At 46.0% G+C, this 14,264-nt stretch overlaps 2 protein-coding genes across 4 annotated transcripts in view; one reads left to right on the top strand and one right to left on the bottom strand.

The window, feature by feature from the left end:
* si:dkey-89b17.4 (zinc finger protein 646) overlaps positions 1-9,332 on the bottom strand; it is a 33,655-nt gene extending 24,323 nt beyond the window's left edge. For 2 of the 3 annotated variants that reach the window (XM_044181484.1, XM_044181486.1), the window contains exon 1: positions 7,213-7,374. The gene's annotated coding sequence lies outside the window, so the exon portion shown is untranslated. Of the gene's footprint in view, positions 1-7,212; positions 7,375-9,222 lie in introns of those variants that run through there. The other variant, XM_044181485.1, reaches the window with a different exon arrangement.
* On the top strand, positions 9,223-13,843 carry thoc6 (THO complex 6). Its single transcript, XM_044181520.1, has 13 exons — positions 9,223-9,351; positions 10,393-10,484; positions 10,576-10,640; positions 10,930-11,033; positions 11,174-11,211; positions 11,291-11,339; positions 11,778-11,849; positions 11,953-12,055; positions 12,147-12,196; positions 12,424-12,486; positions 12,565-12,675; positions 12,760-12,888; positions 13,693-13,843. Exons 1-13 carry the CDS (start codon positions 9,337-9,339, stop codon positions 13,771-13,773), a joined length of 972 nt encoding a protein of 323 aa, XP_044037455.1. The 5' UTR covers positions 9,223-9,336; the 3' UTR covers positions 13,774-13,843.
* The last annotated feature ends 421 nt before the right edge of the window (positions 13,844-14,264 follow it).

Here is a 14,264-nt window from a genome sequence, read left to right as displayed (position 1 = left end):
TAATAAATAATTATTAATTATTAATATTATTATTAGTAGTAGTAGTATTAGTATTATATCAATACATTGGTATTATTATTATTATTATATTATTATTATTATTATTTATTATATTAATACATTGGTTATGTATTAATATTCCAATTATTGGAATTCCAATAAACAATTATAATCATATTTATTAATTATTATTATTATTATTATTATACCAATTAATGATTATTATAATTTCATATTAATAAATTATTATTAGTAGTAGTAGTATTATTGTTATACACAATTATTATAACTTTAGATTAATTATTAATATTAGTAGTAGTAGTAGTATTATTATTAGTATTATTATTATACCAATAAACGATTATTATAATTTTAGATTAATTATTAATTATTATTATTGTACACATAAAACAGAGGGGTCTGTGGGGCATCAAACAATGAGGAAGCAGAAGAGTAAAAAAACTCAATATACACAAAATGACTTCTGTTGGAGCACAGCATGAGCTAACAACACACACACACACACACACACACACACACACACACACACACACACTCTAACCAGTCAGTAATCAGATCAATAGCTGCTTAAGCAGCAGAGGTGATCAAAGCGAGTCGCTGTCTGACAGTTTTAACAGGCTAATCTGTAATCTATAGCAGATTACAGCAGGCAGCCATGTTAATCTGCACAAACACAAACCTGCTCTCTCACACCTGTTACACCTGCTCTCACACCCGTTACCCCTGCTCTCACACCCGTTACACCTGCGCTCTCACACCCGTTACACCTGCTCTCACACCTGTTACACCTGCTCTCACACCCGTTACCCCTGCTCTCACACCCGTTACACCTGCGCTCTCACACCCGTCACCCCTGCTCTCGCACCCGTCACCCCTGCTCTCGCACCCGTCACCCCTGCTCTCGCACCCGTTACACCTGCGCTCTCACACCCGTTACACCTGCGCTCTCACACCTGTCACCCCTGCTCTCGCACCCGTCACCCGTTACACCTGCTCTCACACCCGTTACACCTGCTCTCGCACCCGTCACCCCTGCTCTCGCACCCGTTACACCTGCGCTCTCACACCTGTCACCCCTGCTCTCGCACCCGTCACCCGTTACACCTGCTCTCACACCCGTTACACCTGCTCTCACACCCGTTACACCTGCTCTCACACCCGTCACCCCTGCTCTCACACCCGTCACACCTGCTCTCACACCCGTCACACCTGCTCTCACACCCGTCACCCCTGCTCTCACACCCGTCACACCTGCTCTCACACCCGTCACACCTGCTCTCACACCCGTCACACCTGCTCTCACACCCGTCACACCTGCTCTCACACCCGTCACCCCTGCTCTCACACCCGTCACCCCTGCTCTCACACCCGTCACCCCTGCTCTCACACCCGTCACACCTGCTCTCACACCCGTACACCCCTGCTCACACCCGTACACCTGCTCTCACACCCGTTACACCTGCTCTCACACCCGTTACACCTGCTCTCACACCCGTCACCCCTGCTCTCACACCCGTTACACCTGCTCTCACACCCGTCACCCCTGCTCTCACACCCGTCACCCCTGCTCTCACACCCGTTACACCTGCTCTCACACCCGTTACACCTGCTCTCACACCCGTTACACCTGCTCTCACACCCGTTACACCTGCTCTCACACCCGAGTCCTGAACTGGTCACATAGAAATAAACTGACCGGACTTGTTTTGTTGCTCCACGAGTCAAGTTTCTTTATAATCTTATAATTGCTAAAAAACTATTTACCCAGTAAAAACTACGGCAACTGCGATGGACATTTTTCACCTTGTTGAGGCACATATAGGCTTAATGACAAAGCACTTAATCACAGAAACAATCAGCAGATTAATTGAAAATAAAAATAATCAATAGTTACAGAACTAAATAAAAATGAGAATTTGAAAGAAATAAAAGATAAAGAACTTGTGGTAGTGGACAGGAGTTTCTATGAGGTATATTCTCGTTTTTAAATTCTAGTTAACATTAAGGAGCTGTAACAGACATAAAGTGGACTTAACTCAAAACTCCTTTGTTATTTTATTCTGTCTGATGTTAACTTGCTCTGGCAGGACTTCATGTGAAGCGCTCTGATCTACAGAGGTGCTGTGAAAGTAAAACTTGACCTAGTCAACATATTATTTATTAACGAACATGTCTGCCTCATTTAGGAGTTTCATATTTGTCCAACACGTAGATCCATCTGAGCAACATTCAGTAAACACACGCACGTATTTTGTTGTTGTTGTTTGTTTTTAGGTTTTATTCATCTCTTTATCTAGTACAGAGGTCGGTCCAGGACAAAGGGGGGTCTTATAGGTTTTGTACATGGATTCAGATCTTATGTAAAAACATTGGGGCAGTAAAAATAAAGGTGTGGAGGAGGATTTGATTGGCAGGAGAAGAACATGTTGGGGGGAGGAGCACGAACACACCCTGACAGGTAGGATAATCAGAGCAGGTACGGTAAATCTAAATTATTAATAATAATACTGACGCAAATCTCAAAATAAAAACAGCTCGTACTTAAACGCTGTAGTCTGAGTTTGACATGCCTCCACCAGTATCCGCTGATCCAACATTTAATCTGTTACTTTTTTATAATACGTATAAACCAAATCCAGTTCAGACCCAAAAATCATAAATACAGTAAGAACAAAACATTTTAAAAGTTGACCAGCAGCAGCTTCTGTTCACTGCTTCAGGAGGAAGCAGCAGCTACAGTGTGTATGTATTAGCAGCATCTAACTCTGAACAGCACGGTTCATATATTACCTGCGACCTGCGAGCACAGACCGAGCATCCTGTTTTCATGCTGCAGCTCCTCAGAGAAACACTGTCGACGTATTCGGTCAAACACGGAGCCCGAACACGACTGAGGCCGATATTAATGTTTGAGAGTTTTAAAAAACATCCCGTGACGATAAATGACCAATAATCACGTTTGATGAAGATCTTCAAACGTGGTTCTGGAAGAACAGCGGCCCAGATCTGCGTCCAGCAGAACAAACGCTGTGACGGAGACCAGAGCTCAGACGATCGGTCGATTAGACGAACCCGACGCTTTTATTCGTCTAACTGACCTGTGGGTTTCGAAGTGCCGGCCAGATAAAACACTGAGACGTCACCGGTGGGAAATTATAACGGCCGCGCTCTTCTCACATTTCATAGACAAAAAGATGAAGTGAAAAAATAATCTGCAGATGAATCGATAATAAAAACAAACGTTAGCTGCAGATATGCACACACACACACACACACACACACACACAGTGAACGTCACACAAACCCTCGCGGTGGATTTGCAGACGTGGAACAGATTATTTGCGCTTTACGAGAGGGACGATATATTTATATCTACCAGCTGATAAACACTCATAAATAATCAATACAGTAAAGTGATTGAACACACACACACACACACACAGCACAGCTGCCCTTACACCTGCGATCAGACCACCTCATTCAAGACCAGGACCCAGAGACCCAAACTGGCCCACGTGCGGACATTAGAAAAGATAGATATCCGTTCATCTCCTCAAGAACCCACGAAACCTCCTCCAGGACTCCTGGAACCTTCTTAAGTAACCTGGAACACACTCAAGGCCAACACATGGAACCTCCTCCAGGACTCCTGGAACCTCCTAAAAGACCCCAAGAACTTTCCCAAGGACTACTGCTATCTACCTAGCTTAGCACAAAGCCTGGAAGAGAGATATGAGGTCTTTAGAGGGTTTTTTGTGCATATATTAAGATCTTCTCATGTCAAACTAATTTACCAGTTGAAATGACCTTTATTGACCTTTATTACTCAAGTAAGGTTCAAATTCATGAATGGCTCTGTTACTTGGTAAAAGTTACGGGGTCGAACTCCAAATTTAGGCTTAATTAATAAATAATTAATGGATTCTAACGTGTGAAAGTTTACTGTGCTGTTGGGTTTTAAGTAGAAATGACAAAATAACATTAAAGCCATCACTGACGGATGTCGGCCTTCACGCTGTAAATGTTTTAACTACTTAAACTTTGCAGAACCCCCTTTAAAAATACCATAATTAATTAATGAAATCCCATTTAAACTTTATTGATTTGTTATCAACAGGTATGGTCAGCAAATAGTTCCAACCAAGTGCTGCTAAAACCACAATGTCTCCTTTTTACACTTCTGTATATTTCTGCTCAATAAACTTCCCACAATTAGTGGCGGCGCTATGAGCTAAATTAATATGCAGGATAATTATTTCAACACGACTCAGTTAAATCGGCTGCAGCAGTCAGTCAGCCGGCGAACAGACGCAGCGGAGAGGCGGTCGGCGTGAACGGGGAGGAGGCGCGGAGCTCGGCCAGACGTTCGATGCAAAGAAACGCAAACAGAGTCGCTCTGAAGAACGTAAAGGCAGCGTTCAAAACAGCTCGGTTCAAACTCACACTCTGTTTCAATTCCAGTGAAGATGAAACACTTTCCAAAGATATTAAAGGAGGATTTAGCGGCCTCTAGCGGTGACATCGCAGTCTGCAGCCGTTTGAACGCCGCTCGCCTCGCCCTCCCCTTCCAAGCGTGGAGGAGAAACTACGGTGGCGGCGCAACATGGCGGCCTCCGTGGAAGCGGACCCGCTCCCTCTGCAGATATAAAGGCTGATTCTACGGTAACGAAAACACATTATTGACTAATGAAAACATTCTTATAAATATTATATTCCATTTCTGCCGACAGCTGCTCCTGAATGTTGCACACCTTTAAATGTGTTTGATTTTTTTCAATATCAATTAATCCGTCGATTCCCATTAACGGTTTATTCTATGGACAGAGCAGTGACGCCTTCAAACGTCTTGTTTCGCCCGACCAACAGATCAAAACTTATTAAAAATATTCCGTTTACTGAGATATAAAACAGGGAAAATCTGAGACTCTGGAGAAACATGAACTGGTTAATGTCATCTGTGATAAATTAAAAAGACTGAATATTAAAATAGTGGCTGATTAAAATTTGTATAGTTTTACAGGTAAACAGCAAACAAAATATTAAAACGAACCGCACTGATATTTACACTGAGCAAATCTAATAATTATAAGTGTTTTTTAAAGTTCATCCTGTAAAACGACGAACGTCTGCAGGTTTCTGTCGCCTTCAGACCGGGAAGTGAGGATTCGGGGTCAGACACCCGAAGACGCCGCCTAACAGGCGTTTAATCATCTGAGGAAACAACTGGCACATTAACTGACAATGAGAACTATTATTAGTTACGGCCCTTGTGACATTTCAGTATTACATGCTTGATTTATAATAATGCATACATATAAGCAAATATATATTAAATACACTTTCTGTGCAGTGTTGCTTTGATCTGGAACTGCACATTATTGTCTTACCTTCATGCACACTGAGGTTCTTTACTGTATTGTATATATATATATATATATATATATATATATATATATATATATATATATATCTCAGAATCAGAAATACTTTATTGATCCTGAAGGGAAACTCTTTGTTACAGCAGCTCGTCTTTACGTCAGTGCACACAGGAGAAAGCACTAGCAAACAATATGATACACTATAAAACACTATAATACAGGTCAGAAAATAAATAAAGTATCATGTCGGTATAAGTATAAGATAAACTAAGTGTCGAGTACCAAGTGGGTTTACTGGTTGATGATGAAGTACAGTATAAAATACAATGTAACTAAATAGTAATAAGTAATAAGCGGAGGTGCATGTACTGTCGAGAGTAATGGAGGTATATAGTATCAATAGCAATAAATAAGAAAAACTAACATGGGAAAACTAATATTGCACGGGAGTAGTACACAGAATATTGCACAAATATATATATATATATATATATATATATATATATATATATATATATATATATATATATATATATATGTTTATAACTTCCTGGTTCTTGTATCTGCGTCATGTTGCTGCTGTATAATAATGTGGTTCAGCTTTTACAAATGAAGCATCTCATTCACAAGCAGATCTGAATCAACAGCAGCCAATCAAATCCTCGCACTTTTTCCTTGCAACTGTTTTTTTTTTTTTTTTTTTTTTTCTTGCTCTGATAATGTAAACAAACCGAGCCCGGGCTCCGGCACGCGCCCGGTGACACAACCCGCACTTCATGCATCAAAGTCGGTCAAAGCGGCCGACAGACACGGCCCCTCCGTGCACAAAGATCCCGGATCCAGAGTTTAAACTCTGCATTAACCTCCGTAAACTAAACCAACATGCCCTGTAATCACTGCAGCCGCGGCGGCGGGGCTCCCTGACCTTGGCCCGCCGGCTCCCGGTCGGGTTCAGCCTCAGCGCGAATGTATCGGGACAAAAGCGGAGCTTCCACCGCCGAGACGCGGCCGACATTTCCTTCGGCCGACTCCCAGTTTAACCGGGGGAGCGACACCCGAGCCCGGCCGGCTGGGGAGGGAGGGAGGAGGGGGAGAACACTGGGGGTGTGTGGGGGGGGGGGGCTCACCGTAGAAAACAGTGTAGTGTTAGCGGAGTATCTCCGACATGATGCCACCAACAGAGCAGGGACAACACCTTCAGCCATCAGCCCACTTTCACCGAGACCCCATTTCCATCGGAAAATGGCTTTCTAGCAGCGAGCCATTTTCCCCCATGCTAACGGGCTAGCATCGCTGTTTAGCCCCGCAAACACAAGCTGCTAGCGCGCCGGCTGCCACTAACGGCCGGGGGCTAACTTCAGCTGCTGAAAACGAGATGCACAACACAGTACGAGTAACCCCGATTAATTTAATCTTTAATAAAAAAAATGCCATTTTGTTGGATACGAGGTGAAAAAGGCAGGCAGGTACACGGCCGAGCTAACGTTAGCATCGGCGCCTGGCTAGTTAGCAGCCCCCCGCGATGAGAGAAAGGGGGTAAAAACGGAAGTCCGAAACAACAAAACGGTAAACAAAAACAACAAACAACCCAAACACAAACGCGCACGCATTACTACAGCGCTAAGATGCGTTTTCACACCGAGGCTGCCCCGGAGTGAGGGCTGTCGAGGCTGCTTGAGCTCGCAGAGGTTAGCATCGGCTAGCCGTAGCAACCCGAGGCTAGCCCGGAGCTACACAAAGATCTCGACGAACACACCGCGGCCCCCATTGATGGAAAACCGCGTTTTTGAGCCGTTTTTCGCTCCACACTTACCCCTCAATCGGCCTCTGCGCCCGCGAGGTGAACGATGCACGGCGTGGAGATGCAAAATGTGCAGGTTTCACGGGTTCGGCATGGTTATTTGTTCCTCCCGCTGTTCAACCACCGACTTTGGGTTCTTGGCTCTTTTCCCCTACCGCCGCTTCGACAACATACTTCCTGCCGCTGCCGCTGCTAGCCGCGCGGCGCCGGAGCGCACTCTTTGACGCGTCATCATGCGCAGAATGACATTTCTCCCGCAGCAGAAGCGTGCGGCGCGGCGCGGCGCGGCATGCGGCGGAGGCGGCGCCAGGTGAGGGCTCCCCGGGGGGGCGCGCGGGTCTCACTTTGTGTCTCTCAGACCTCATTTGTGTCATTTGTGTCCATGTTGTTGCAGGTTTGAGACAAACAGGCAGACTCGGTGCTGCTCGGCCTGTCGGGACTCGCCGGGCCGAGCCGAGCCGGGCCGAGCCGGGCTGCGGCGGATCACGGGACAAATGACACTTCGAGGTCATTTTATCAGCTCGCGCCTGCCTGCAGAGAGGCTCGTGCGGCGTCCCGGGACAGAACCGAGTCCGCAGCTCACGATCAAGATCAATGAGTCTGGTGCTGTTTTATTCAGTAATCGATCTCTGCAGTGTTTCCCACAGACGCTCCTCTGTTTACCGGCACCGGGCCTCTGCTGTTGGGGGCCCCCCGGGCCCCCCCCGGCCCACCGGGCCTCTGCTGTTGGGCCCCCCAGGCCCCCCCGCATTGTTTCATCAGGTAAAGGAGTTTTCAGATGTGGGTGCTCAGTCTGCTGTGAGGACCGAGTCCTACCAGGTGAACACCGCCTACAGGACTTTACCTGCAGCTGAAATGAAGTAAGTTGGGTCCTTTAATCAAAGCGCCGCCGGACCTTTCAACCTTTAAAACAGCTTAAAGATGTCTGCCCTGTGGACGGAATCAGCTTCGGAAAAGGTTTAATGCATTAAATTAAATAAACTACAATTTAAGCACATAAAATATACACTGTATAACATATTATTTTCTGTAAAATATAATATTTACACGTTTAAATGCTTTTAAAAACGTTAAAGAGCCGCTCGCTGTTTCCTGCAGCGGAAATAAAAACATCAGTGAGCATGTTGATCTGCTGGCCGTCGAGACGTGAGCTGACGCGAAGCAGTAACGGTGAGTCTGCACAAATATTCAGCAGCGCTAAAACGCGTGTGCGTGTGTGTGTGTGTGTGACGTCATGACATCACTAAGTGCAGTGACGCTCGTCAGTCGTTTCGTGGTGTTTTTAATTTTAGCTCCTCGTTCATCCTGAGTGCGCGGCCGATTGTCTCGTGTACAAAAGATTTAAAAATAAAAATTACGTTTCAGCCTTTTGAGACAAATCAGGAAATATTCTTAAAATGAGTTCCCGACGCGACGGGAAGCGGCTCGCTCTTTGGTAACTTTGTGAATTAACGAGAACGCAACTTACAACAATATTAAAGAGCACAAAGCACAGAATTTACAATACACATTATTATATAATATATTTATACAATATAAAAACAAAACAACGTTCATATACATACAAACTGATTTTTATTCCTTTAAAAAATTTGTAAATTTGACATAAAAAACCTTTTTGTTTTTATTTTTATGAATTTATTTTATTGACTTTTTATTTTGTATGTTATATAAAAAATAATAATGTATTTTTTGATACCTCTATTTATTTGTCTTTCACATTTGTCCAAAAATCACACGTTCCTCCTGTTTTTCTTTACACATTCGGACACATTTCATCCTCCGTAAATCAAGACGAACTCGAAACAGATCGCGGATATTAATAAGATATTTTAAAAATATTTAAAAAATATTTTTCATTTTTATCTTTTTATTTGTTGTATCTTATCTTATTTATTTCTCATATTTATGAATTATACTCTGCCCTGTCAAACTAAATCAAAAACCCCACTGGGTCGCGAACTACGTGTCCCAGAACCCCTTGCGTCAGTAACGACGTCATATTCCCTCGCCTGTACTCACCAAAGAAGAAGAAGCATTAAGTGTTTCCCTCTTCGCTCCGTGCGTGACTTTACTTCTTTAATCCCCGCCTTTGTGCTCCGGTTGAGGCGGTTTCGGAGGCGCCGGTGTCGCAGGATGGGTCCCGTAGAGGTCAACTTTATCATCTTTATCAACTTTATCAACTTTATCATCTTTATTCAGCTGAGTTAAAGACTCTGACATGTTGCTAAATCTGCTCTCAGCTTCTGGCTGGATTGGCGCTTTGTGTTGCGTTGTTGTCGGAAATGTGGCTACTTCCGTTAGCATGCGATACATTTCTCTGATGGTGTAAGAGATAACGTACAATAAGTGAATACTTAATGATTTTAACGTTAATTAATATCTCTTTGCTGTCTGTGTTCGCTTTCGTAGGAAGAGTGAGCGCTTTAGGCCAAACTCCGTTAAGAATTCTGCTAAATTTGCGTTTTCTTGCTTATTAGTAAAAAAAGCTCACTTAGGAGAACAAGTTGAAATATACTGTCGTGTTAAAGAGAATCTCCGGGGTCATTCGGGTTGTGGTGGAAGAAGTTACCAGGCCGCTATAGTCACAAATCAACCAAAATGGAGACAAATGTGTGTCAGTGCGATTTTAAAAAAAAAAGCTCAAGTCACCTGAGTCTACGTCAGAGAGACCTACACCTGGGCTGGAAGGAAAGCCCAGCATGCACCCGTTAAACTGACACCAAGCCGCCCCTCAGAAAGGATTATCATACCGAAATATTAGCCACAGGTGTAAGACGTTTCACAAACTGTAACTAGATTTTGGACTGACAGTCGCGTGAGCTGTTAAAGAGTCAACCACGAATGAAATAAACGCAATAAACATTATTATCGTTCAGTTTTCCAAACATCATTTCAGTGTTTCCGTTCCCTCCGCTTCCAAACGTTTGTTCACATTTCATAAACAGAGAAAATGTTCTTTAAGTTCCTGTTTCACACACAATCTGATGTCGTCGTGACACGGGACCGTGGGAGCTTCCCCTCAGGGATCAATAGAGTATTTCTGATCACACTGATGTTAGTGGCCTGTGGCCTACACCCTGTGTACCTGTGTACTTGACCGCGTAACGGACTGTCTTGTCCTGCCAGGTAACCGGTAGATAACCTGTGCTGGAGCGAACAGCTGACTGAACTCTCCTTTGTGTCCTGCAGCTCCTCCACATGTCGGTTTTCTCTCAGAGTTTCTCTCCCTGCGGTCGGTTTCTGGCAGCTGGGAACAACTACGGGGAGATCGCCGTCTTCAGGTGGGACAGAAACAGCTGAGATTCCAGCGCCTGCTGTCGTCAGGTGTGTTAGCGGCGGCTGTTGTTAATAACGACTGTGGATCTGTTGCAGCCTGTCTGCAGCTCTGAGCCCAGAAGCGACCGGACTGAGTCAGAAACCGGTTCTCACGTTCACAGGTGAGCGAAGACAGTTGTTTAAATGTGACGAGTCAGCGTCTCGGAGCCTTTTCTGGGTTTAGTTTTCATTTCCCTTCGTTCCACATCTTAGTTCGGTTTTATAACAAATGTTTCTATAGTTCGGCCAGTTTTAAAAGAAAAGTGCTGCTGTCGTTACTAATTCAGGTGCGTTAATGATGGCAGTTTACATTAAATCTGTAGTTTACCGTTACGATGCAAAGCAGAGAATCGCTGGATTGACCGAAGAAAGGATGTGATTGGTCCTCGGGTGTCTTCTTGTCTCCGTCAGCTCACGAGGGTCCCGTCTTCTCTCTGCTGTCCACCGACTGTCACCTGCTGAGCGCCGGGAACGGCGAGGTCAGCTGCTGGAGCTGGGCCGAGCTCATCAAGAAGGTGACTGTCGCTTTAAATTCAGGAAGTGGGCTCATAACGCCGTTACTGTGGTAACCGCCTCCGGCCGTCCTGACGGGCGTCCGTCAGGGCCGGGCTTTCAGCGTCACTCTGAACTGATATCTGACTTGTTGTTTCCGCAGACTGTCAAACCTCTGTGGACAAAAAGACCCAACTACAAGTGAGAGACGACGCCCACGCTGTCTTTTCTGCTCGCTTGTCGTCTGCCGAGTCACTGAGGTTTCTGTCTCTGTCCTCAGATCCAGTCTGGAGATCCCAGAGATCAACGCCATGGCCACCAACCCCAGAGTGAGTCCGGACACACGATGCACTGAACCTCTCAGGTCCACCTTAAACCGACCCTGAAGCAGCTTTAGGAAGACTCCGTGTTTTTATGACCCGAAAGAAGAGAAAGTTGTTAAATATTATTAAGACAAACTTCTGAGACCAGAAGCCGCGACGGAGACGAGACGGTTAGAGAGCTGAGGCGTTATTCTTACAGCCCTCTAACCGTTTCACCCGAAGCCGAGGTTATAAGATGATGATGCGAGAGGCGGGGCTTCTCTACATGTTCTGCGTGGCTCGGCCTCAGAGAGAGGCCGGTTCAGGATCTGAGCAGGTGGAGGTGAACGCGCTGGGCGGACGAAGAGGGCGTAGTCGAATCTTTCAGTTCTCGACGGTTGGTGACGCGTTGACGTCTGATACCTTCACCTGCCGGGTCAGCTGCGTTTCCTCTCTGTGTTTCAGGATAACAGTCTCGTGGTCGGCGGAGGAGACAACAACATCCACGTCCTGGACCTGGAGCACGGGGTCTTCAAGGTCCGTCAGGTTTCTCAGTCAGCGGCGGCGCAGAGACGCCCGCGGCGTCTGCTTTGTGTCTGGAGCTGCAGCCGAGCTCTGTGTGACGGTGTCTTGTTTTCAGTCGGTCCTTCAGGGTCACTCGGACTACGTCCACTGCGTGAGCGTGAGAGAGAGGGAGGCGGAGATCCTGTCGGGCGGGGAGGACGGAGCAGTCAGGATGTGGGGTGAGTGATGGCGGCCGTGTCGGTCGCACGTCTATCAGAAAAGAACAAACACCAGTTTCTTTAATAATAATACTGACGTCCTGTCCATCAGACAGCAGGACGGGTCAGTCCGTCCACTGCATCGAGGTCCACAAGTACGAGGTGAGAACACGAGGTCCTTTACTGTCTTCACACATTTCTTTTCAGTTTGTGGGAAAAACATCCCGTACATGTGATAAATAACCAATAATCAAAGATCACACGAACGTTGTCATGATGGAAGTGATGAAGCTGCAGCGCTGCTTCACCTGTAGTCGGCGTTTGCTGTCAGCTCGTCACGTTTCATCGTTAAAACGGCAGAAAAGTGAACAGAGTCTGGTGCGTTTCAGAGCTGTGCGCGGCCTCAGTACGGTAAATGGATCAGCTGTCTGACCACGGACTCCGACTGGATGGTGAGGAAGCACCGACACGCTGAATATCTCTTTGGCCTTATTTGTATGTTTATTAAACTTAACTGTTGCGTCCTCCAGCTGTGTGGCGGAGGTCCGTCTCTGTCTCTGTGGCATCTCCGCTCTCTGTCTCCGACCTCCATCTTCCCTCTGACAGGCTGCCAGAGACAAGCCGCCTTCCACCAGGACATGGTGAGGTCGCCGTGTCACACTGTTAGCGTGTGTTACTGTGTGTAAATGACATGTTAACCTCCTCCTCCTCCTCCTCTTCCTCAGATCCTGGCTGTAGGTGAAGGTCCGTTTGTGTCTCACTGTCTGCTGGGTGGAGAAGTCAAAGCTCAGATCCCCTGTTCACCGCAGAGCCTCAACACGCTGCAGCTCAACACCAACAGCACCGAGCACCGGGTGAGACCCTGAACGCATCGCATCCTCTTCTCTGCTACGCTAGCATTAGCATTAGCTTTGCCTCTCGCGGCGTTCGGCCTGACGACGCGCGATGAGATCAGGAGGAGGCCGTTCGTCAGCGAAATGCACCCTGGGAGTCGTAGTTGACTCTTTAATCAAAGAACCAGATATTTTCCGTCACAAGCTGCCGGTTTTAGCTGGTTTAGAATTCATCTGGACCTGTTGTCGTAGCAACAAGTCCTTCAGCCCAAACCTGCAGCTTATTGGCAGCTGGATCAGAAGACGTCTCCTCAGACACAAACGGCCGCTCTCTTAGATGGATAACGGGCAGGTTATTGATTAACTTTCATAATGAAGTTATTATGATCGGAAATACAACAATAAGTTTGTACGTTTAAAAACAGAAACTTGATAAACTGCAGAAGTTTCATCTCCACAGCCGGTAATATGGTGTTGAACAGAGATCACAGGGTGCATGCTGGGAAGGTTCCCGACACGCCTGTACCTGCAATCACATGATCGGCACTCAGCCAATCATACGTTTCTACTCTCATTTAGCCTGTATTTCAAAATAAGAGCGCAGTGTTACTCAGGAGAACCCGAGCCAGGTTCAAACACCCGGATTATCTGGATGAGAATAAACAGGATTATTGTAGCCTGATTACAGCACGTTAGTCTGGATTAGTGAAGCCGCATCTGAAGAGCAGGACCGGAGCCCAGAGTCCTGGTTCAGTTCCTGAACAGTACAGATATTCTGGGATGTCGCCTGAGTTTCCAATAAAGGTGTGTTTTGTGTTTGTGCAGGTGCTGACGGCAGGAGGCAGCAGCGACCACATCGACGTGTTCACCAACCTGTCGTACAGAGCGTTTTCCCTCCGCTTCTGACACACACACACACACACACACACACACACACTGAACACACACACACACACACACACACACACGCACACACTGAACATACACACACACACACACACACACACACACACACTGAACACACACGCACACACACACACACACACACGCACACACACACTGAACATACACACACACACACACACACACACACACAACACATACACACACACACACACACACACACGCACACACTGAACATACACACACACTGAACACACACACACACGCACACACACTGAACACACACGCACACACACACGCACACACACGCACTGAACATACACACACACACACACACACACACACACACACACTGAACATACACACACACACACACACACACACACGCACACACTGAACATACACACACACACACACACACACACACACACTGAACATACACACACACACACACACACGCACACACTGAACATACACACACACACACACACACA

The sequence above is a fragment of the Siniperca chuatsi genome, linkage group LG21, assembly GCF_020085105.1.
Source record: "Siniperca chuatsi isolate FFG_IHB_CAS linkage group LG21, ASM2008510v1, whole genome shotgun sequence".
NCBI lineage: Eukaryota > Metazoa > Chordata > Actinopteri > Centrarchiformes > Sinipercidae > Siniperca > Siniperca chuatsi.
The sequence above is the reverse complement of the archived record's forward strand: the minus strand, read 5'-3'. Positions and strand labels throughout refer to the sequence as shown.